The sequence below is a fragment of the Balaenoptera borealis genome, assembly GCF_965194805.1.
Source record: "Balaenoptera borealis genome assembly, chromosome: 5".
In the NCBI taxonomy this organism is placed as follows: domain Eukaryota; kingdom Metazoa; phylum Chordata; class Mammalia; order Artiodactyla; family Balaenopteridae; genus Balaenoptera; species Balaenoptera borealis.
The window spans coordinates 119,699,769-119,725,276 of NC_138862.1; the positions used below are offsets into that span (position 1 = coordinate 119,699,769).

General features: G+C 35.7%; 1 protein-coding gene across 5 annotated transcripts; it reads left to right on the forward strand.

Moving 5' to 3' along the window:
- Positions 1 to 356: 356 nt before the first annotated feature.
- On the forward strand, positions 357 to 21,783 carry PLSCR5 (phospholipid scramblase family member 5). Of its 5 annotated transcripts, XM_082394484.1 has the most exons (7): positions 357 to 8,428; positions 12,877 to 12,919; positions 13,854 to 14,074; positions 16,114 to 16,275; positions 17,879 to 18,040; positions 20,588 to 20,670; positions 20,754 to 21,783. In XM_082394484.1, the coding sequence occupies exons 1-6, from the start codon at positions 8,237 to 8,239 to the stop codon at positions 20,624 to 20,626; spliced, it is 819 nt and encodes a 272-aa protein (XP_082250610.1). In that variant the 5' UTR covers positions 357 to 8,236; the 3' UTR covers positions 20,627 to 20,670; positions 20,754 to 21,783. The 5 variants fall into 5 exon arrangements, with proteins under 5 accessions (XP_082250610.1, XP_082250609.1, XP_082250608.1 ...); XM_082394483.1 differs by having other exon boundaries at positions 20,588 to 21,783; XM_082394482.1 differs by lacking the exons at positions 20,588 to 20,670; positions 20,754 to 21,783 and having other exon boundaries at positions 357 to 3,354; positions 8,265 to 8,428; positions 17,879 to 19,184.
- The last annotated feature ends 3,725 nt before the right edge of the window (positions 21,784 to 25,508 follow it).

The window sequence follows — 25,508 nt, forward strand, 5'->3', positions numbered from 1 at the left end:
AAACAATGTAATGCTATGCATTATCATAAATTTTTAAAAACATTATTTTAAGTGTCTAAAATGTGTTTGAGGGGGCTTCCCTGGTGGCGCAGTGGTTGAGAATCTGCCTGCTAATGCAGGGGACACGGGTTCGAGCCCTGGTCTGGGAAGATCCCACATGCCGCGGAGCAGCTGGGCCCGTGAGCCACAATTACTGAGCCTGCGTGTCTGGAGCCTGTGCTCCGCAACAAGAGAGGCCGCGATAGTGAGAGGCCCGCGCACAGCGATGAAGAGTGGCCCCTGCTTGCCACAACTAGAGAAAGCCCTCGTACAGAAACGAAGACCCAACATAGCCATAAATTAAAAATAAATAAATAAATAAAATGTGTTTGAGTTATACCTAAAATAATATTTATATAAATCAAGAAAAACAAGTAATTCTCTCTCACTTCATGTATATGTATATTTAGTTATATATTTACATATATATGTTTATGTATGTATGTATGTATATAATTTCTAGGAACACATACTTTTATAGTAAAACCAGAGGCAGAATAACTATTAAGCTGATGAAACAGGCTAACAGTCAGTTCATCCTAGTCCTTGGTCCTTGGTCCTGCCCCAGACCTATAGGCTTACATCTTAATCCACTCCATACTCTTTCCGCAAAGGATGTCATCAGGAGCATATTGCTGATTTTGTTTCATTTCGTTGTATAACAGGTAGCACTTCTTTTGTCACTATATAGGCTTAAATAAATTGGCAGTCTCTCTCTTTGTACTGAGAGAAACTATTTTGGTGAGCCTTTTCAATCATGAAAATTTAACTCAAACATCTAACAGCTAAATAATTAAATAATGGGGAAGTTCTGAACAGTGATGTAACATTGAATGGATGGACCTTCCGAAATACCTTTGACAGGTCCTGGGAAAAGGCCATGGGCAGGCGTGATTGTGTCAAGATTATGATGGAATTTTTTTTCATTTCCTTTTGGCTGAAACTGAAGATGGCGGATATAGAGTCTTTTCTTTTGGGGGGGACAAGGACAGGCAAGGCAGGACATCCTGAGTAGATGAGCACGCCCAAACAGAGCAGCAGAGCTGAGGCTCACGAGAGAGAGACCGGTAGGGAGTTTCCTGGGAAGGGGCAGGCCCACTGACACTAGATTTCCTGATATTCATTTTCATGTCTCCTTTTGTGTACTGCAATCCCACTATGTTATCATCAAGCCCTGCCTTATGTCTGTTGGACATGCCCAACTTGTACTGTCTATATTTCATGGAATCAAGGGAGCAGACTAAAATACTGTAGCCTGCTGGCAAAATAAAACTGAAGCTGCTTGAAAAAGCCCAGGGCTTCTTAGCACAGGGTTAGGAGGATTGTGTGACCATCTGGAGTATTGAGAGTGGTCCCGGTTCTTCCATAGAGGCCACAGGTGTTAGGGGAGTTGGAATGAGGGCACTGTGAAGGTGAATGGCAGCAGGAAAGCAGCAGGATGGGGGTTGAGGCCAACTTGTGGAACAACGTCTCCTGTCTGTGGGAGCACTCAGTGACAGGACACTTGAACCTCTGGGAGGTCCCTTAAGGAGGGTTTGCAAGCCTCTCCTTGAGAAAGGCTGGGAAACCGAAAGGAATGGAGGGAAGGGGAGACCTCAGGTTGGTATCTGCTGGGCCTTTTTTAAAAAGAAAAAATGACGTTGGTGCCATCTTTGGCAGGACAGAGGAAGAAAGTATAAAGGAAGAAATAGGCAGTACCTACACGTCATCAAGTTAGATGGCCTGGAAAGTCTTTGTTGCAGGTCAAATATTGAAAGATTCAGTGAGTCAAATGGCCATGTCCAAATGCACAGATGGTTGGCCTTATATAGGCCAAAACATATGTTTAATTCACTTAGGTTTTTATATTTTGTTTCAAAATTGGTGCTCTGTTGAAAGTCAAAATTAACTGGTCTGTTATGACCATAATTTAAAATACCATGTTTTTTAAATTAATTTTTATTGGAGTATGGTTGCTTTACATGTTGTGTTAGCCTCCACTGCACAACAAAATGAATCAGCCACACACATACAGATATCCCCTCCCTTTTGGACTTCCCTACCATTTAGGTTACCACAGTGCATTAGGTAGAGTTCTCTGTGCTCTACAGTATAAAATACCATGTTTGATTGTGCTAATAACAACTTAGTTTCTTTGGATCAGTTTTTCCAAATGCCCATGGCAAACATTAAGAAATTTAGGAAACATATAATTTAATTCTAAAATACTAATCATATTTACACACATTTTCTGCAAAATGATAACTCAAATAATGGCAGCTCATTTTAACCTCGAACATTTCAAAACAACAACAAAAAGAAACATCTCTTTGCCAAATAAGAAGAACCCAAACTTTTGGCTGTCTACAGCCTGTGAGCTCACTTCATAATTTTTCATCACTATCCATGCCTTCTCAGGCCACTTAACTATTTTTAGAAGCAGACAGTGTTGCTGATAATGTAGTATATCCTACAAGTTCAACCTTTGCAAATCATGCCATCCAGGGCAACTGACTTGGTGAGCAAAATCTCCATAGTCATTTAGAAATATGAACTGTCTAGTCAAGTTTACAGTGCTTTTTTGTTTCCCCTCAGTGTGCAATGCAGTTAAATATTACCTGTATGTTTCATTTAACTTTATGAGATTATTGAAGGTTTCTATTTTCAAATTCCTGATTAATCAAATTCAACTAAAAATAAAAATAAATTTTCATTTATGTATGTAAATAGCAGGAAATAATCCTCTTCTTGTTTGTTACAGGGAGAGAGAGTGGAGAGAAATCCAGAGTAAACATAAAAATATTGCTGTTCAAACATTTTCAAAATTAAAAAAATTATTTATAACTGTCAGAAACTTACATGTGATAGAATGTTTTATCACAGACTCTGGTACAGGAGATTTCTAGAAATTAGAAAAGTAGAATATTTCTAATGTAGTAGTGAGGGCAAAAATATATATTCCAAGAAGTAATTTTTAAACACTAAGTGGAAATAAGGCCCATAAAAATGAGTGTTGTATGTTGTATATTTTCCTTCCTGGTTTTTATTATTTTGAAATTGGTCCTTCAGCCACCAAGTGGGATGATGGTTTCTGAATAGTGTTTACTTTTGACGATAGCTTTGTCTCCCCCTGTTGTTCAAAATGATAAAATACAGCACTCTGGAAACAGCAAGGCTCTCCGTTCCTCCAGTATTTGTAAGCTGACAAGAGGTAGACAGATACCCTCTGAAGTTTTATGCCTGCTGTGTTTCTCTCTTTGCTGCAACAAGAGGAGCCTTTTCTTTTAACCTGCATGCCTTTGAAGAAGTGACTCAGCATATTCATGGCCTCTAAAGGTAAGAGCAAATATAGGCAGCTAATAAATTTTTCCTTATATTGTGACTGAAAATACACAGTTCTAAGGGTGTTACAGTCGGTGAGATTGATACTTTAAAACCTGTCATTTAGTGCTTTCCAACATTGGAATTTTTAACTTTGAACTCCAAGGAGCATGTTGCATTAAATTTTTTTAAAAAACCCTCTATCTGATAGAATGTAAAAGTTAAGATGCAAACAGTGTTTTCGTTATCAAATATAAAGCTAGTGACTTGATGTGAAAAGCTGCAGAGTAAAATTTAGAATGGGAATATCTAATGCCAAACACAAAGACAAGTTGATATTCCCAGTTTAAAGGGATTTGTAGAAAACTTTTCACACATAAGTTAAAAAGTGTTAAAGTACAGTTCAATATTTTAAAATTTCCCATTTGTTGTTTAAAATATGTGATACAGCCATTTATTATAGAGAATTAAACATGTGTTTTCAGGAAATCCTAGTAAATTTAATGGACTAGAAGTAAACATTTCTGAACTATGAAGCAAGAATCTTTTAACATTTCTTTGATGGTAAATTATATCTAAAAAGCAAACAGACACTAAGCAAGCAGATTAAAGACTTTGGGAGGGGGAACTGGTAAGTTTTCCTCAAATCTCTAAAACTGTAAATATCATTAGTGTTGTCTCACTCAAAGAACTTCTCAGAAGACAAGGGATGTGCTTGTTTTAGGTAATGGGTTGCAATCTCACAAAAAATACTTGTGAAATGATATAAAAATGAAATTATAATGTGTTTTCATTCCATTATCAGAAGAAACCATTAAACTCTAGGCTATAATGAAAGTGAAGAATTATGATTAGTATAATTGGTGGAAACCTTTTAACCTAATTACAAATAGGATAATAGAGTCCACAATTTAAAATACCCTAAATTAAATTAATGATCCATTCAGAGAAATGTGTATGCTTATTTGCTTCCTTTATCAAAATAGACTTTGGATGCTATTTAATTTGGAACAAAGGAAGTCATATTTTCACTTTTTGTCAACATGTAGCATACACCAGTCCCTGAGTATCACTGGGAAAGCTCAAATTGTAAAACATAGATGTGAAACATCAAAATTATGAATTTTAATACATGTGTACTTCATTTTTATATTTGAAGACAGACAAACAAAATCTTGGCAAGGTCTTTCTTTCATTTAAGACTGACACTAAGACTTAATCCAAAAACACTTCATCACTTTATCAAGTCAGAGTTACAGCAACAACTGCAGCCTGTAAGGTAAAGAGTTGCAGAGTACGTGAAATATTTATAAGCTAGTTATACATTTTTAAAAGAGTAGATAGAAATTCAAAGCCAGATAGAAATTCAAAGGAGTTCCTTCTTCGTTTGGTGGTCTGAGTCTCTGAAGAAACTTGTGACTAGAAAGCAATATTATGATCAAAATATGATTAATCTACCAAAAAAGCAGTGATGTTCAGTAATGATAGGGGCTCAAGACTAAACTTAGAGGTAAAACTTACGGTAGAAAACTAACACTCTTGCTGCATCCCACTCAAAATATTTAACAGATGAAGTGGGTAAAACATCTGTGAGAGACCCTATACTACTTAAAAGAAGTGAAAAATGAAGTTTCCTTTTGAATTAGAAATCTGGTTTTAGGGGGCAAATTGGTTTATCATCATTATTTACCTAAAATATTTTTGTGGAGTTTTATTCAAATATATTTAAAGACATTATTTATAATGTCATGATGTTTTCTGGCCCATGAAACTGTATTGGCAATTAGCATTTTCCCAGGGAATACAGGCTAATTAGACATTTCACACATTTTGTAGGGAGTTCAATCAGCACCACTAAATCAAAGGACAGTCTGGATACTGGACGCCATTAGAACTGAGGAAATATTTGTGTGGTCTGGAGTCCCCTGGTTTAGTATAAATAAACACAATTTAAGAACAGGTTGGTCTCAGACTTTAAGTTTGAGAAAAACAGGAGTTTCCAGGATGATCTAAGCTGAACAGAAGCTTCAGTTTAGGTCTTCAAAGGCTGTGCTACTCCAATGTGAGCTGAAATCCCAGAAAAGCAAGCAAGTGATCTCAGAATGGTGATCCCAGCAGCCTCTGACTGAGCCTCTACTCCCCAGTAAAGACTTTGGACATGATCTGCTCTGGACCCCAGTGCATTAACATCTCTTAATGCCATGAAATCTAAGGACCTAAAGACCTGGGTCCGAAATGTAGAGCCACTTGCCAGACACTCAAGAATCTACCACGTTTTGTCACAGCAAAATAGTTTACAAGATAAAATTGGAGTAATTTGCTAAGCTTTTCAACAATAAAATGGGCAATGAGAGAGAATCTAATAGTCTTCTACCAGCTATTATTAGAAATTAATCCCTACACATTTTTTTTTAATTGAAGGATATAACATGTGTACAGTTAAGTGCATAAAGGCACCAAACTTAAACTCCATGACTTTAAAAATCAGGATGCACTTGTGTAACCACCACCAAGATCAAGATACAGAATATTTCTGGCAGCTCATAAAGTTCCCTTTCTGGTCAATAGCCATGCACCTCCACTCCCAAGATGAACCACTATGCTGAATTTTATCATTATGAACTAGTTTTCCCCAGATCACAATTTTGTCTCTGCTTCTCTGAAAGTCAATGACAACAGTGCTTTTGGCACTAATGCCAAAGAAAGGATGTTTGTTGCCTTCTATTATTTTCTAGTTGTTATTGCGGTAGTGGCCATTTGCTCCTCTCCCAGATTTGACATGGTGTTACCTAGTCTTCCTCTCAGTTTACTCAGTTAGTAGCTCTCGAGAAGGGCTAAGAGCAAGAGAATTCTAAAGTCTGTATCCTTTGTGTCTGCCCCAAATCTGAGAGAAGTTCAGGATGGGGGCCTTTGGGGAAGCAAAATGTTATAATATTATCAGTGTGGAGCTCTCTTTTCGTGGAACCAAATGACAAGCTTGCTTCCATTCAGTCCTACCCCTAAAGCGTGTCCAAATTCTAAATGTCACAGACCAGTATAAACTTAGAAATCCATATTGGTCTCTTCCCACAACCTTATTGTTAAATGAATAAATGAATCATTTGGCAATTAATGTCCCTCATTAACACCAAATGTACACATGACTTTAATGAGCCAATTGTTACTAGAAACAGTTTATGTCAGTGTCCAAAGGACCACTCCTTAGGTGCCTGTGTTCCTTCACCAGGTTTGTTTGGTTTTTTTTAATCCCTCTCATTTGCTCACCCAGGCTATGCTTGGGAAGCAATGAATGAAGAGGAATTTATAATCTCCAAAGGAAAATCAGTCCTTTCTTCAGATTTATTTTTTAGAGGTTTAAAAGATTCAGAAGAATACCTTCCCCCCACTCACACACACATATTACATGGACCTGGGTGTCAGTGCTGAAGAGAGACCATTCTAATCTACTGTGAATTATATAGCTGTCACTCCAATTTTAGTATATGTACAATGAGTGCTTATCCAAATCTTTGTGCATCTGTTATAAATTTCTTCCTCATATTAATCCAGAACCAGTTTCCTTGTCCTTCCCATTCATAGGTGTTTAAAATAGTCTAAATTACTTTTCTTCATGATGGCCTCTCTGATATTTGAAAACACCTGTCATGAACCTTGCTTGCTCCATACCTACACTCAATCTAAAACAGCAAAGTGTAAACGAAATGAATGCACATTTGAGAACTCTGACAATTTGGCTTAATAAAGATGAGAAGTAAAAACACTGATAGTCTTTGAAAAAAATAATGGTATCTAATGAGGGAGATAGCCAAATGGCAGTCATGTGAGAAGAAAAGGGAAAAATAACAGTAGAAAGGGAATAAAGTATATTTTTAACAAAGAAGAAGAATTTTGCATGCACCACTTACAGGTCTTATGCATAATATTAGGCTCCAGACTAAAGCAGTATAAATAGCAAATCTCCGAATTTCAATCTAAGAGATAATTGAAACAGTAACAATTTTACCTGGCAATAATATAGAAAACAGGTGATTAAAAAATCAAAGGCAAACATTTTAGAATTCTGTAATTCTTTTATCCTTTGTAATGTTGGGTGAGCTACAAAGGGATTCATACTGTCAAATTTTTTTTGGATGCTTTTATACCAAACACTGAGAAATCAAAGCTAAATTAAATATTACACTGCCCTTAAGAAGCTCATAAATTAGTTACAAATATTCCCATTAGTTCTCAAAGTATATATCGTCAGACCAGCAGCATTAGTTTACCTGGGAACTAGTTAGAAATGCAAAATTCTCAAGCTCCACACCCACTCCAACCACAGAATTAGAAAGTCTGGAGTGTGGTCCAGCAATGGGTGTTTTAATTAGTCCCCCAGCTGGTTCTGGCGCAGGCTAAAGTATAAGGACCCTGAATTAAATCTAGCCATTGCAGTATGATTGATAAAAAGAGACAAAATATCCTTGGAAATTATGAGGCACCTTCATAATATTTGAGGAAAGGAGAATATGCTTGAAAGTCATAATTATGATTCAAAACCTATGTCCAAGGTTATCCTTTTATGAGTGGAGAACATCTAGTTTCTTTTGCCATTGATTTTCTTTTTGTAGTGTATAATCTTTTAGCTCTTTGAATAGAAGTTTCACTTGCCTTCAAAAAATACATACTTTCTAAAATCATTTATTTTGCCCAAATTATCCAACTCTTCTCACAACTACCTCTGGTAGTCTTCCACAGTCCTTTATCTCTGGCTTCGGGGTCAAGTAGTGCTGACAGTGAGTAGGAAAAATGAAGGAAAGGGCACTGTAGTGAGAGGCTACTGTGGGAGATACTCTACCCTCTGAATTAAGAGGAAGCAAATATTATAAGACAAACTAAATAAAATGGCCTACATTTAAATATGGACTGGGATGGTCATTCTCTTGCAGATGCACAGAACCAAAGAAGCAGAAGTCTGCCTGGTTTTCTTCCGGGAGCTTCAGACCCAGACCACGGCCTTCACATCTCACCTTCCAATCCAGGGAACCAAGTGTGGCAGCAGGGTCCCCCTCCACCAGGGAGTCTCCCTCCTGGTCTAGAATATTTAAGCCAGGTGCTTTTATCTCTCTATTTCTGCTAAGTGCTTGCCCTTAAAATGAATATAAACTTGATTTCTTGCCTTCCAATCAAGGCTGAAGAATGTCAACAAGTAACTTACTGAAGTGAGAAAAGCATTATAAATCATGAAATTATAAAATCTGTCTTTTATTTATTTCTATTATTTGGGAAGAAACTTTTTTCTTTTATGGTCACTTCTAATCTCCTTATTTATTTGTCAGAGGAAGAAGACTAAACATTTTCGATTGAGCTGTTTAGCACATTTATCCTTTTACTGCTTATTGCTCAAGGTGTCAGCAAATTTAGCCTGGAGGAACTGTCTAATATGTCTAGTCACCTACAGCTATTTAATTAAGAACATTGAGTACCTGTCTTAATCAAGGCATGTAAATGGTATAAAACCTAGTCCCCCTCACCCAAACATTCTGCAACCTCATTGGCAAAGACAAAAAATGATGACAAAAAATGCAAGGCTGGGTACTAGAGCCAGATAAGCACACAATTTTAATGTGCGCAGGTGTACAGAGAAGAGAAATGTTGCTAGAGGTCAAATTACTCAGGAGAGACTTCTGCAATGAGCTGAGAGTTCAACATCTTCAACTAAATCTCAAAAAGGTGGATGGAAATCCAAGAGAAAATCAGCCTATCAAGTTAGCATTGTCTTCTGATGCTCTTGCATCTCCAGGCCAATTTGCTTGAAAGATCATATTATCATTAGGTACAGCCATTGTTCTAGTCATTGGAGGGTCATCAATGATTCAAGTCTTATAATAAATCAATCAAGAAATATTATCATCTGAATTCCATGGCACATAAATAGCAATTGATATTTATGTATATTACTGTTGCTTTTGTATTTATCCTACAAAAGATTAGAAATACACTTACACTAATATTGAGATGTCAGCACATCTGCTGCAATTTTCAGCTTGTTTGGCACTCTTTCAAACTATAAAGTCTATCTCCTTTATCAAAATCAAATCTCTGTGTTAATTCCCTTAAGGTGCAAGAGATTTCTGTTATGCCTGATAGGGTTTAAGCTGCACGCAGCATATGTTCCTGGGAAAATGTTTATAATTGCAGATGCCTTCTCCAGAAACCCACTGGCAGACAAATGTACTTTAGAGACTGGAGAGCTCAGGGAGATATGTAAAAGAGCTGGAAAGGCTAACCTACCATCTTCCATCTGCAGGAAGGATCAGCTGTAATAGCTGACTAGAGTTGATTAACTGCTGCAAGCTGTTTGGGAATGTTGTCAGACAAGGTTTTGCCGAGTATAAAAGTGATATACCAGTGCCAGAGGGCTGAGGTTTGATGATCACATATGGTCATCACATATTCTTCTTCCATCCATGAATGATGACACACCCGGAGCCAGATGCCTGACATGAATACACTTTTTTCATATTTGATAGAGATATGAACCCATTGGCTGCAGTTTTAAAACGAAGTCAATTTTCCAAACATATACCTTTGGTAATCTTTTTCAGAAAACAAAAATATGCCACAAATTGGTGGATATTTTACTTCAAAGGGAAAGAAAATTTATAATCTTTATACTAAAAGAACACTAATTTGCTTTAAAGTGGTGCATATAGGAAAGGATGAATGCACATTTTGAAAGTTTAATACTACTAGTTTGTAAGAAACATATATATAAAGAATTTTGTGAGTTAACTTTTATCTAAAACCACAAGATTAAATAAAACTATGAACATTTGAAAATAATACATGTTTCAATAAACAAACAGGAAAATATTCAATAAAAATCCTTCTAAGTTAAAACACTCAAAGTAAAATTTAAAAAAATCATCTATTCTCCTTTAATCAAGACTATCCAATGACCACTACTGAAAATCATGTTTCCATTAATAATTTGAAAATAAATTCCCAAGCAGGGTGTGTGTGTGTGTCTGTGTGTGTATACATACATATGTACATGCACATTCTTATATGTCTAGACATGTATATATATACATATATGTTGTTCATGTAGGTTAAACTTAAGAATAAAACCAATACATTCCCTTTCCAGATGGATTAACATGTTCATAATAGTCAATAACATTTTATCCTATAAGCGTCAAAGGATAACTGCTATAATTTAGTCACCTATAGCTAAGAGTAGTGAGTCAAAGTCTACAAGGACACATGTAAAGATCCCATTTATTTTGCTACATGTATTAAATGGAATCAGTGATACCTGTAAACCTGATAAATTATACATAAGAATTGATTCTTAGTTACATATCCAAGGCTGTAATTAGGTTTCCATTCTATACCTTTCATACCTCAGGAGTCCTTTACTTGCCCTGACACCCGAATACATGACACAATCTCTTTAGAATTTCCAACAATTCTTAGTTCATCAATTAATAGCAAAAGATGAAAAGGGCTCTTTTGGACCATGGTTTATAAGTGGCCTGGGGCGATTTAAAGGAAACTACAGGAACAACCAAAACCAAGACCCTCAAATCCAGGAGGTTTACCCACAGAGGTAGATTAAGTCAAATGTGATTACAGAGGATGGGTGAGTATAAGAGTAAATAGGGAGGAAAGGTACTCAGAAGTCCCATAGCATCACTTAAGAATGGTTTCTCCCAGTTCCTAAGATTAGTTTAGTGATGTGGTACAGCAGGGTAAAGAGCACGTCAAAATCAGCGGCATTACTGCCTGGGTTCAAATCCCAGTCTAACCACTTATTGATACATGCTCTGTGATCTTGAGCAAACTACTTTCTCTCTCTGGGGTTGTTTCCTCACATGGAAAATGTAATGATATCTAGCTCTCTGATGTGTGTGAGGACTAAATCAGACACTATGTCAAAATATCTGGCACAATGACTACCTCATGGTAGTCATTAAATAAACAACTGCTATTATTAGGTATTAGAGAGGTACAACTTCCCTTTTCAATTAATAGTCTCTAAATTTCAAGGCTGAAAACTTGATCCATGTCACAAATAGTCAAAGCTCCTAAACTCAAACTTAACTTCTGCCCCCATACTCCTTCTCTATCTCTAAGTTACTGCTACATAGAACCACTGCTAAATAATCATGCATGTCTTTTTGAAGCTTACCCCATCTCTTTCCTCAACCCTCCATTTTCCTCAAAAGAGGAGAAGAGGACTAACAATACTACACAACAAAGACCGATTCAAATTTTTTTTTAAAACTTTGTCATAGTTGTTAAAATATGTTTTAGAATATCTTAAATCATAAATTTTGGAAAAAATATTTTTGTGAATCTTAAAAAGGAGGTCACATGCACTTTTATCAATAATAAGACTTAAATAGAAGAAATGATATTAGTTTTTACCTCCACCTCAGGATATACAAGGAGAGTGAAGGAAATAAGGTAACGTCATATTTTCTGCGTTTGTGATGCCCAATCAATTCCAACTGTTAGTATTGATTACTTTCATTTAAAAGTTATCAGTGAGTTTATTAATGTGAAGGGAGAATAAAGTGAAGAAAATTTTAAGGCAAGATAGAAAATGAAGCATTCAAAAAAGTAATAATCAGCATTGCATTCAGTGTTCATGATTTTACCTTAGTGACTCTTCAAGTATTGAATATCAAAATGAAAACATACACAAATAAAATTCACTCTTAAGAACATACTTTAAATATTTCCTTTAAAAAGCAGTTTGTACTGTATTCTGTTTAATAAGTCACTTCTCAACTGTGGCTACTTTATCTCTGTAAATTAACTTCATTTCTAATTACATAGGCAAGTTTTAATGTGTCATGCATTTAGTGGCTTAACTCTTTTCTGCTTAAATTGGTACTTTGTTGGCATCAGCAGGATTTCTGGGTTTTTTTCCCCTAGTCCAAAGGAAGATGTGAATGAGAAAATTTTAAAGAATAGCTTTTTTCAGCTTTAACAAAGACGTTTCATCACTGTGAGGAATGAGTTACTGCATGACAGAGTGAAAGTAGAGCTACAGGGCTGAGAGGAGAGGCCGTGCACGCAGGTCATTACTGTTTTGTTTCATTTTGGTTCATTTCTTTCAAAAAGAGAGAGAAAGAGAAAGAGAGAGAGAGAGAGAGTTTTAAAACCCTATAGGCATTCTTATTCAGATGGTTTAAAAATATTCTCAAAGGTATTGTTTCCAAGAGCTACACTTTTATCTGATTACCACAGAAAAAAAAACACAGAGTTAATCACAGTTGCTAATGTTATTCTGGGCAATTCTGCCCTTGAAATTTTCCTTGAAATTTTCAGGGTTCTTGTAATTTTTAAATTTTACTTGACTAAAAACCATGTTATCTTCTTTTTCATTATAAAATGTGAGCTGTTTTCAGCCATTTCCCTCACAGAGAACACGAAAATCACCTAATTTCATGTAGTCTAGTAAACAGGTTAATAGTAATAGCTGCAAAGGTTTTCAAAGACCTGTGATGTAATACTTTTTATTTCCTTTATGTCGTCTTTTAACAGTTAGACCTGATAATTATACACCAGCAGGTGGAGCTTCTTGGAAGTAAGTATATTATATTCTGTAATTATTAAAGCTGTTGAAATGTTTTAAGTTTCAGAAGTTTCTTTACATCTAAATATTTTATAAATGATAAAGTTAAATGTTTAAGATGGATTAAAAAGAGAACTAGGCCTATTTTTTAAAATAAATATTGAAAGTAAAATTATTAGTCTGATATAGATAAACATAAAAGCATAAAACTCCCCAAGTCTTTGATGATACTGTCATTGGGAATCTAATATTATTTTTAATCTCAAAGTAATAAAAACTATTTGTTCATTTCCATGGCTGCTAATAGTTTAAATTTTCTTAATGCTCTAATTTCAGACATGGAAATCAAGGTTGAGACTAAATAACAAAAAATCATCAAAACAAAATATGTTTTATCATAGTGTCAGTGATTCATCAAATAGGCAAATCATTTAACAATACACAAATTTACAATGATGACTAACTGAATTCAAATTAATCAAGGATTTTTGTCCTTAACTAAGATATGTCAAAATTATAATAGGTAGCATGCAGCTGTAGATATAATACGAGATAGAGATTTTAGACAAAATCATTACTATCAGTGTGAGCTGTCCCAGTAAATTTCATAACAGTGATAGAATTATTATCTGAGTATTTGATTCTTCTTTACAGCATTGCTTCCCTAGTTGAAAAGTGGTACTACATGCGTCCAAGTAGGTCATATATCTGTAATCAAAATTTAGTAATTGCACAGTTTTGTTCTCAGAGTTTACTTTGATTGCTATGGCTAAATCCTCAAAATTTCGAGCACGGAAGTAGATTTGTCTGAATAAGATACCATATACTTAATAACTGATCAGACACTCTGTTTTCTTTTAATAACACAACCATTTTTACTCATATAAAGTTTTGATAGTAAGCAATAAGCATGATTTTGATAATTTTTTTTTTTTTTCTCCATTAGTGATACTTGGCACTGAGACCTCCAACAAATATGAGATTAAAAACAGCTTGGGACAAAGAATTTACTTTGCAGTGGAGGAAAGCATCTGCTTCAATCGTACTTTCTGTTCCACACTGAGATCTTGCACTCTGAAGATCACCGACAACTCAGGTCGAGAGGTGATTACAGTCAACAGGCCTTTGAGGTGTAACAGCTGCTGGTGCCCTTGCTACCTACAAGAGGTTAGTCTTTGGCTCTGGGTGTGCTTGTATTTTTCCATGTTTGGAAAAATCAGCAATTATTTCTTAAACAAATGGTATTCATCTGCAGATATGGGGCAATTAACCTTTCAATTGGTTGAATTAGAATGTTGCTCCTTTAGGATCCAAACAGCTTGAGGATTTGGTGATTCACTAAATTTCTTTTCCTTTCCAACCAAAAACTATAGTGGCTTCCGTGATGTTAATCGGTAAAGACAGCTCATGCATCATGTAAACGAGACACATCCTCCTGAATCTCTGTATTAGCCACGTAATTGTAATAGCTATAAGTTCCACCATTAAGCAAATCTACCCTTTTTCTTCTCTTATTGGTGCAAAGTTCAGGGAGTGCTGAGTGATACTAAACTCTTCTAAAGTATTCTCTTGGGTAGGTATTATTTTTAGTACAGAATCTCAGGTTCCAATCACCCATTTATGACAAACTTCAAGATTTAGCAAAGACTATGTTATTGTTCTAGAGGGAACCATCTGATTGTTATATGTTTAATATATAATAGATTTTCATCACTATTTGATAGATCTATAGTAATAACTTTCATTGACATGATGCAGCTAAGTTGGTATGGAAAATATACTTACTTTGATGTTTTTGATATCATGACACCTCTATAAGTTGGAATAGATTTTACTCTCTACATTTTGCAATTGAGGAAACTGGGGCTTAGAGAGTGGAGGTGCCTTACCTATGATCACACATCTAGAAGATACAATAAATGGGACTTGATCCAGGTGTCTTTATTCAAGCCCAAGCTTCTCTATTGAGGACCTATGTATAAATAGTCTACTTAGCACAAAGGGAAATAAATAGTAACATGGAACTCTCCTTAATTAGAGAAGTTTCTCACAATATATATTGAAGCTAATTCTCCATTTATAGGCAATTACCTGGCTAAGTGATAGGATTGCTAAGGTACTCATATACGGAGCCCAAGAATTTTTATACTTCTACTGGGGATATTCAAGATCTAATATGCCCCAAGATGCTAAACTTAGTATAATCCAGAATATATGCCCATTTGAAAATTTCTGATAATTGATGTTTTATTTCAAAGTAGCCCCATGTCATATAACTTAACCATAAGATGCATCCTAATACTGATTAATAAGTTTTTTAATTTGGTTAAAATCACATCAGTTACTTTAAAAGTTGTCCTAGAACAAATCTATATAATTCTAAGAAGACTTGTTGAAACCACCTTTGTCCATCTGAAAACACTACAGATATGCACATAAGACTATGAACTTAACAAATAAGGAAAGACAAAAGGAGATCAGATGATGAGCGCTGGTTTGATTTAAAAGCAAACAATGTTCATCATTTTCCCCCACTTCCAGCTTATTTTACAAAGTATTTGATTTGGCTACATAAATATGTTGAAATACAATATTATGGACAATAAACAAATTAGGGGAATAAAGGATGATGGAGTAAAATACTAAAGTCAGCCCTGAAAATGCAAGTGCAAGTCTTTAACACTTTGGACAAAATGAAACAGAAATCAAATTGGTGTGTAACAACTGTAACTCTGCAAGAAGCATTTGTTTTTAACTGAGCACAGAGAAGCTAGAAGTTGACAATCCAAAGAGAAGAAGTTCATAATAATCAGTAAGTGAGACTTAAAAATAGATGTGTGTTGTGGCCACAACTGAGAGGGGATAAATATGAAATACCTCATAGGAAACATCTTCAATGCTTGACCAATTATTGTACTTGGAACAAAATGGCAAAGAAGCCAGTGTCCCAGGGTCAGAAAACAGCTTTGGGATAGGTTCTCCTTAGGGAAGGAAGATCAAAGACTTGGACGTTTAGCGCATAATGCAGAACACATATCTATACAGTGAATTTCTTTGTTTCTATAAATTATAAAAAAAAAACAACAGTATAACATAGAAGCAGATATTTAGAATCTTTTATATACTGTTTAGAAGTAAGCTGACATTATAGTAAAATTAAAATACAATAACCTTAGGAAATTTTATTTTATTATCTCTTCTTACAGTTAGAAATCCAAGCCCCTCCTGGTACTATAGTTGGTTATGTTGCACAGAAGTGGGACCCCTTTCTGCCTAAATTCACAATCCAAAACGCAAACAAAGAAGATATTTTGAAAATTGTTGGTCCTTGTGCAACATGTGGCTGTTTTGGCGATGTGGATTTTGAGGTATGATTGACAAAATGAAGGACCGTTTCACTTAGGTCCTGATTTTTTGCAACATAATTCAATTTTTAAAATGTTCAAATCATGAAATATCTCTGAAATAAATTTAGAAAATTATATATTTGTGAAATAATGTAACAAGTAATATTGTACATGCCAATAATAACTCATAATTCCAGAGATACTAAGTTCAAGAATTTTTTTAAAACATACTACAAAAACTTGATTTATGTGGAATATAGCGCCTATGGTATAAAGCAAATATATTTAGTTCAGAATCACCAAAATTACATCTTCTTTCCTATATCCCTGGTGGTAACATATCCAGTTCTGATCTCAAGAGCACACTCCATTAAAATACTATTAATTTAAAAGCTATGTTCATAAGGCTTGCTAATTCATTTTGTAAAACAATCTATTCTCATATAAACATATTTGTGTAAATTGAATGTTAAAAAACAGTAATTACTTGCAAATTCAATGTGTAAGAATATGAACTATCTTAACAGATTTTCCTAGAGGATATAGTCTAATTTAAAGTATGTATTTCTTTTTCATTTATTCACTCCATTCATTCATGTATATCCCACATAGGACATTAAGGTTGCAGGATTTCAGGGAACACTATTCACCTAGAATACAATGTACATTTTGCAAAATGAGCTGTCATAACTCCAGCCCGTGCCAAAAAGACTTGGTATAACTTTCCTAAGAGTAAAGGATAAAAATATGCCTTATGATTGAGGAGAACTTAAGAGTTTTATTATTCATGGTATAGACATGGCCTAAGTAACTTTCTCTATTTTCTATCCTCTACTCCCATACAGAAAGTGAAAGTTTATACTGAATCACTTTCAGCCTTTGAATGAGAAACAGGGCAAGCAAATGAATAGTGGATAAAGTTTAACTGTAGATTCCTTCTAGCTGAAAAGAACTATAGACTTTTGATGTCAAATTAGTCTGAATTTCCTGTGTGGTACATTAGCCCAGAGAATTTTTCAAATGAAAAATAGGACTTAGGGTTAGTTATAAAGGAATGACCTAGTAAATATCTGAGTATAATATAAAAATGAAATTGAGCAATGACTGATAATATTTAAACATATTAGTAATTATAAAATCTTAGCAATAAAAATTAAAAAGTTATAAATTGTACTTAGAACTTATTTTTTTCTAAAAAATTTCTTCTAAAATATTTCACAAACATATTTTTTTCTTTTTTGATGAAGAATTCAGATTTAAAATCTGTACTTCAGGTAAAGGAATCATGGTTAGACCATATAATTGAGACTATGTACCTGCTGCCATCTTGTGGTAGCCTGGCCTCAATTATTTGAGGCTATTAAATTCTCAATCTGCATACAAAAACAAAAAAAATAAATAAAGGAATTACAATGGATTAAAAAATGTCAGAAAAGCAAAATTCCTGAAGAGTAAACTAGAAAATCTACAAACCTATGCTTATATAAAGGAATGAGTACCATCGAATTGTCATTTAAAGACGATGAATAAAATAATTCCTATCTCTCATGAAGTAAATATATGAAGAAATGTAAAACCATCTGTATCACCTTCAAATTTACAACTTCTTATTTTTTTTTCAAAGGTGAAGACCATTAACGAAAAGCTTACAATTGGGAAGATTTCAAAGTACTGGTCAGGATTCGTAAACGATGTCTTCACCAATGCTGACAACTTTGGAATTCACGTTCCTGCGGATCTAGATGTGACAGTCAAAGCAACCATGATTGGTGCTTGTTTTCTCTTTGTAAGTGCAGTCTTAAAGAGTAAAGGTGATTTATTTCTTTCCTTTTCCCTTGTTGATTATTATAGAGCCAATCCCATTTTACACAGCATTTACCTTAAAGAGTAAGTTTAAACATAGAAGGTTAGTTTGGGGCCAACATTCTTCAGAAGTCAGAATGTACGAGCCTGCATTTCTATTAGGCAGGCCTCCTCCAGTGGCCCTCATACCCCCTCTTCCTCGAGGATTAATACCCCGTCCACATCCTACTCAGCATTTCTCGAAACCTGAGTTATCCTTCTCTTTCAACTTTAATTTAGACTTTTGGCTTATTTTCACTTTCACTGAAAAATATTTAAACTTAAATATCATATTATTTATCCTGTGTAAAGTTCAGGACTGCTTAATAGCTTACCAAGGAGTTAGGTGATATATTTTCAGAATGTGAAAATTACTGTTTTCTTGCCCTTCCAATATGTACATAGATACATGAGTAGACAGAGATGAGTTAAGATGTATCACTTTCTATTATTACAAAGATATGATGTTTTTGTCCTTTCTTCTCAACTTCCAATTTCATTAAAAAACATTTTCTTCTAGATTGGTGATAGGAGAACAGAAGTCAAGTAATACCATTGCCAAAGGTATTGGCCTTTGGGCTGGTTTTCCTGACTTTCCTTCTAATATCTCCCTCATTGCTTACCATCTTCAGTGCATTCACAAAAGCTCATGGAATTTTAAAATAAACCTACATTCTTCCTCTCATATTTTGTTATTCTTCAGGGTTTTAGGATCCTAATCTTATGGTGATATTAACGTGTGCTGCTGTGGGGAAAAATGTGGTCCTATTTACTTAGTCTCTTCTAGAGACACTTGGGAATTATATTAACTAAAAATAATTCCCTGGTGACATCACTGATGGATACTTAGAGTTTAATTAAAAATATATATTAGGGGACTTCCCTCGTGGCACAATGGTTAAGAATCCGCCTGCCAATGCAGGGGACATGGGTTCGATCTCTGGTCTGGGAAGATCCCACATGCCGCGAAACAAGTAAGCCAGTGCACCACTGCTACTGAGCCTGCGCTCTAGATCCCATGAGCCACAACTACTGAGCCCCTGCGTGAGCCACAAGCATTGAAGCCCGGGCACCTAGAGCCCATGCTCCACAACGAAGAGTAGATCCCGCTTACTGCAACTAGAGAAAAGCCCGCGCACAGCAATGAAGACCCAACGCAGCCAAAAAAAAAAAAAAAAAAAAAAAATATATATATATATATATATATATATATATATATATTAGGATTTTTTTCTCCAGCAGCTTTAGAGAAACTACTTTAACTTATTCATTCCCTATCATTGGTAGAGGTAGAATTAATACGTAGAGAGCTAGGTTTCTATACTTACTAAGTCATCACTTACCCTCAATTCCCATTTTCATCTACAGATCTAACCAAGTCCAGTCAATCTTGCCTGTCACCTAATACTTTTTCAATTTCCCACTCTCCTTACCTGTTGGGTAAGGCTTTTAATTTGCCACTTCCTGCTCACCCCTTCTATTTTTTGACGATTTCTGCATTTCGACACCAAACATGCCAGCGATCATGTGCGTGCATGCACATAAAGGCGCGTGCACGTGCACACATACACACACCCTTTTCTCAAAACCTTAATTTGGCTTTTCTGTTTAAGCCCCTTACTTAATATTAAAAATAGATTATCTTTAATCTGCCCTACTGACCTATTTTATGTAACAAGCTGATGGCAAAAATGCACTGTCAACAATCCCCTATGCCTATAAACTGAAGAAGTACTGATCTAGATAACATCCGAATAACCTGAAAGGATAACTTTTTAACTCCAGTGTCTGAGGGAGAAACACACTCACTGAGACTATCAGACAGCTCCTATCCATTGCTTTTCCTTTCCTTTTTACCATAATATCATAAAATATTTGCACTTCTTTGGACAATATAGCTTTTAAGATAATTTGTCACCAAGAATTGTCTTTATTGCCGTCTCCATTTTATTACCTTGTGGTGAGAGATCTTTAGAAAGCTGTTGGTGTGAGGATATTCCCCGATCCAAACAGCAAAATTCACAAGTGTAATCTTATTATTGGTCTTTTCTTGTTTGAGGCTACCACTACACAACACACAGCTCTGACCCCTCCCCACCAAAGTTCCCTCTGGTATACTTCCTCAGATGACTGCTGAGTTACTGACCACAAAGTCCATTATGATATGCCTACCTCTTGTTTAAAGGTCAGAGTCTATTACAACTTCCCACGCTGACCCAGACTGCCCTACAATCTAATTCTAAAAAGTCTTGATCACCCCAAATTTGACTGGTGATACCATGCTGATTCAGATAAGGTTTCCAAGTTACTTGTACTCTGCAAATTTATCTAAGTGTCATGAAGTGAAAAACTTTGATTTCTCTCCTACTGATAAATCACATGTTCCTGGAGCACCACTGGGAAACATAATTGCTTTATGTAATCAAAGCTTACATGTGAGACTCTTGTTGCCTTTTGTAAATTCACTCATATTCCATTTATTTATTTGTAGGATTTTATGTTCTTTGAACATTCGCTTGCTGGATTATAACAAGCAAGATGACAAAAACAATAAAATATACAGAACAGATTTCAGTAAGTAAAAGACAAGTTTAAATGATCTCTTTCCCTTTGAAGAGGTCTATATTTGATGCTAATTCTTTTTCATTTTCTTCTAGAAATCCCCTGGGCTCTGAATTTCATTTCTGAATGGCTTGAGTATTGGCTTTTTTGGTAACAAAATGTTAATTATTATATTTATTAAAGCATAATGTAATGAAGCAATTATCTGGTTGTGAATGCATGATAGCTAAAGACAAGATGACTGGCCCTAGCAGAGTGTCGCTTGGAGAGATTACCATTCTTTCTTTTTATCCTTTTGAAGTTATTGCATGGTAAGCATGAAAGATGAGAGCTAAGGCTTGCAGCATCACTGATGAAAATTCAATGTTTAGAGAGCACTTTGAAGTTTTTCTGGTACTAGGGCTGGTTACTAATCAAAAGGACTGGATTTCTAAAGTATTTTTTCATAAATAGTCTTTTTTGCTTTGTTTATTAATCTTCTTATTGTAGTGAGACATTTTTACATTATGTTGGAAAAGCTAAAAGTTGGGTAAATAATACATTTAAAGATGAGACGGAAGATAGATGAAATCAATTTGTTCTAGTGGCAAAAGGCACAGTTACATTCCATAAAAAAGATAATAGTTACAAATCAAAGCATGTTTTAAATACATGCCCGTGCTAGGGATTTAAATAAGCATATTAATAGACTTCTAAGTTAGTATCAATAAAGCAGTGGTATAGAGCAGGAATTTTATCTATTTGCAGTAATATTTCAGTCAAAAAAGGGATCTGAGGCTCTGAAAAATAGACAACTCCAGGCCTTAAAAACAAGCAAACAAAAACAAACAAACAAACAAAGCCTTAATACATGAGGCAAATACAGATGTCAGGAAACACAGCCAACTCAATCAATTAATTCCTTCCATTTTAATGTTTTCATCGTCCTCCAGATTACTATGTCTAGTTGTCCACACATTTCCAAAGTCCATTCAAAAGGAAAATCTTTGTTTATGAATGGCAATAGTCCTCTCCCCTTTTCAAAATGAGGAAACAAATTTGTTATAAGCGAAGTACCATGTAGGCTCTACTTTAGAATTACACAAATACTACCCAAATTTCTATCCACATATAAAGATGTTTAGAGAAACTCTAGAAATATTCCACTAAATTCCACTTAGTAAAGGGAATGTGTTCCAAGCATCTGTTACTAAGTTAGTTGTTTGGAATTAGGAACCTATCATCTAGAAAGAACACTGTATGTGGTAGTTAAGTCCCCTCAATAGTCCACAAATATCAATTTAGTTCCAGGTTCTGGGTTAAGGGCTTTAGGTTGTGTAAGATGGAAAGGAAAAGAGTCTCTCCTCCATTTTCTGGTTCAGTTTCCTTTAGCAGGAAACTTCTAAGTGCAAACTTTTCTGAGAGCCCCCTGGGGCCTGCAGGAACTATATATTGCCTCAAGCAACCATCAGTGACCTACTGGTGGGCGGAAGAATTGAAGCACTAACCACCAAAAAATAACCATGCTTCAAATCACACACAACCTTTCCCCGAGTCGTCCCATCCACTTCTTCAGCAGAACTGGTGTCACCTTCACGATGGGAGCAGTGCAGTCACGGAAGGGAACAGAAGTCCTCTGTGCTATGGTAGACGTCACCCTGAGTCTAGCCCCGCTGTGTGCTCGCCATGCATTCATGAACCTGACGTGTAGTCTTTCTGAACCTCCACGGGTTTCCCTTTTGTTACCTTGCAGAGCTGTGGTGATGGTTTAGGGGAGTGCAGAGTTTCCTCCAATTCTCCTTTATCTATTTTAACTAATATGTGTGTGATTTATGGTCATTGACAACCTGCTGAAGGAAATGGCCGTTTTTAAGCTGATGCTTATTAACCAATAAAATGGAGAAGATAGCTAAGGTTTTCTGAGGGCTTACTACATGCCAGACACTATGCTTGCTGTGACTTTCTGGTGGGGTAACAAAACGAAGTAAAACAAAGAAAAATCAGGCAGTATGTGGAAGGCTGACTGGCAACCTCTCTTTCCCCACGCTACCCTGCCCTCCATGTCCCAAATGTTCTCCCTAAAGATCATCCTGCTTTCATAGCTTTTGCTTGTCCTTTACTTTGATTTCCAAAATGAAAGATTTTTGTAACTGATGTTACGACAGCAGCACAGCAGTGGTTGAGACTTGCACAGTGAGGCAAGAATTGGAGAAAGAAAACACCGTTTGTAAATACTGCCTTTTAATATGACAATGTTTTGGATTTTTAAAATATTTAAACGAACCCTAAAACTAGTGAAAAGAGCTACTTAATACCTACATCTAATGGAGACTCCCCAAGAATCAAAATCCTTCTTAGAATATAACACTCATTTTAAAGTTGGCCGTATTAAATGAAAACCTGCTACAGTATTTGCTCACTCCAACAAATTAGGACCCATCCTTTCTCTCCTTCTTTGTTAAAGATGAAATTGATCTTTGAATGTCTTCTATGCACCACTTTTGTCTTTACCACCAACATGAGCCCACAAAAGACTAGGGAGACTCTTGCTTTTCAGTGAAAATTTTAATGAAAAGAAAGCCGCTCTAGAATGACATTGTTCCTCACTGCCTTTCCTTGGCCCACTATGCTCTCAGAACACAGGTTCCAACCCTGTTTACTCTGAAATATGCTGGGAAAGTCTTGACCAGATTCAAATTCTTCCCTTTCATTCATTCTTTCATCAATTTAATAAATACTTCTTGACTCCCTCCTATATGCCAAAAATAGAGTGCCCCTGCCCCATGAAGCTTACAGTTTAGTTAAAGAGATGGCTATTAATCCAATAATGACACAAACAGAACTTAGATTTTCAACATGAGAAATGTTTACAGGAGATAGACAAGGTTCTCAGTAAGGTGGGGTATGTGAATGATGGTGGATTTAATATGTGTAGAATAAGTCAGAGCAGGAGGAAGAATGTTTTAGGCTGAGGTACTAACATTTGCAAAGCTTTCTGGTGGAGGAAAAGGAGGACATGATAATCTCAAGTGACTTAAAGAAAGCCAGTGACGGAAGTTCAGACAATGAAGAGGAATGTGATACAAGATGAGAATGATTGGAGTCTGGAGGCCATGTTGAAGATCTTAAACTCTGTTCTATTAGCAAAGCATCTGATAAAAGTTTATAAGGACAGAGTTGACTGATGAAAGATTAGGTTGGTGAGAGGCCTGGAGAAGGTGCTCATGGACCAATTAGTGTTACTAAAGTAGTTTCAACGACAGCTAATAGTAGCTCGAATTAACGTGATGCTCAAGTAAAGGGAGAGAAGTCAGCAGATTCAAGATATATTTGGGAGGTAAAATCACCCTTACTTGATGCTGGGTTGAAAATAGACATTCAAGGGAGAAAGGGGATTTCTGGCCTATAACATTTAGTGACAGAGAGAACATTAGAAGAGGATCTGGTTTGGTGGTAAAGAAAGAGTGTGGGTTCAGTTTTAAACACGTTAGAGCAGTAATGCCTCTAAGTCTTCCAAAAGGAGATGTCAAATAGGCAGGTGGGCATCTTTTCATCTAGTGTATTTCTGGAGAGAGAGATGAGTATATGAGAACTATATGGACCCACAGAGATCTGAGTAATCTCTGGTTTACTTCAAAGATATCCCTAACAAATATTTTGAAACCTGCATGGACAATGAATTCATTCATTCATCTAAGTAATACTTTATGGAATTACTTCTGTGTACTAGGCACTGTATTAGCAGTGGGGCTATTATGCTAAGTGGCCATTATTCCTACTCTAAAGATGCATTCAACAAATACTTGTAAAGTTCATATTATGTGCTAGGCACCTATGTCATCAATAAGTTGCAGCAGTGAACAAAGCAACAAAGTACCTGCCCTCTTAGAGCTTACACCCTAATGCAGATAGATAATAAACCAACAGGTAACAAAAATATCATGTAATTATAGGTGATCATAAATACTGATAAAGAGTCTATCACTCAATATCTAAAATAATAAACTGAATGTGTTTCTTGCTAAGGCAAGGAGGGCTGAGCTTATAAGACACAGTTTATAAGCAGAGAACTTACAAAGGGTTTTGGAAAAGTGTGGCGTTTAGAATCTGGAGTGTTGGCTTTAGCTATGGAAACAGGTTTACCAGAGTAAGACTGTTGCTGACTGGCTGACTCTCAGACATCTGTTCACTGGATGGAAGCTGTTGCTGATTATCTGATTTTCAGTCTGATTTTCAGGAGTTGATTGCAGGGGATGTTGCTGATTTCCTTTCAGAAGTGTGTGCATTTTGGTAATCAATCAGACTGATTAAACAAGTGTAATACAGGCATACCTCATTTTATTTCACTTCACTTTATTGTATATTTTACAAATCGAAGGTTTGTGGCAACCCTATGTTGAGCAAGTCTATTGGGGTCATTTTTCCAATAGCATTTGCTCAATTCACGCCCCTGTGTCATAATTTGGTAATTCTCATAATATTCCCAACTTTTTCATTATTATTATATTTATTGTAGTGATCTGGGACTAGTGATCTTTGATGTTACTATTGTTAATTGTTTTGGGGCACCATGAACAGGGTCCATATAAGATGACAAATTTAATCGATAAATGTTGTTTGTGTTCTGACTGATCCACTGACAGGCTGTTCTCCCACCTCTCTCCCTCTCCTCGGGCTTCCCTTTTCCCTGAGACATAATAATATTGAAATTAAGCCAATTAATAACCCTATAATGGCCTCTAAGTGTTCAAGTGAAAGGAAGAGTTGCACATCTCTCACTTCAAATCAAAAGCTAGAAATGGTTAAGCTTAGCAAGGAAGGCATGTGGAAAGTCGAGGTAGGTTGAAAGCTAGGCACTTACACCAGTTAGT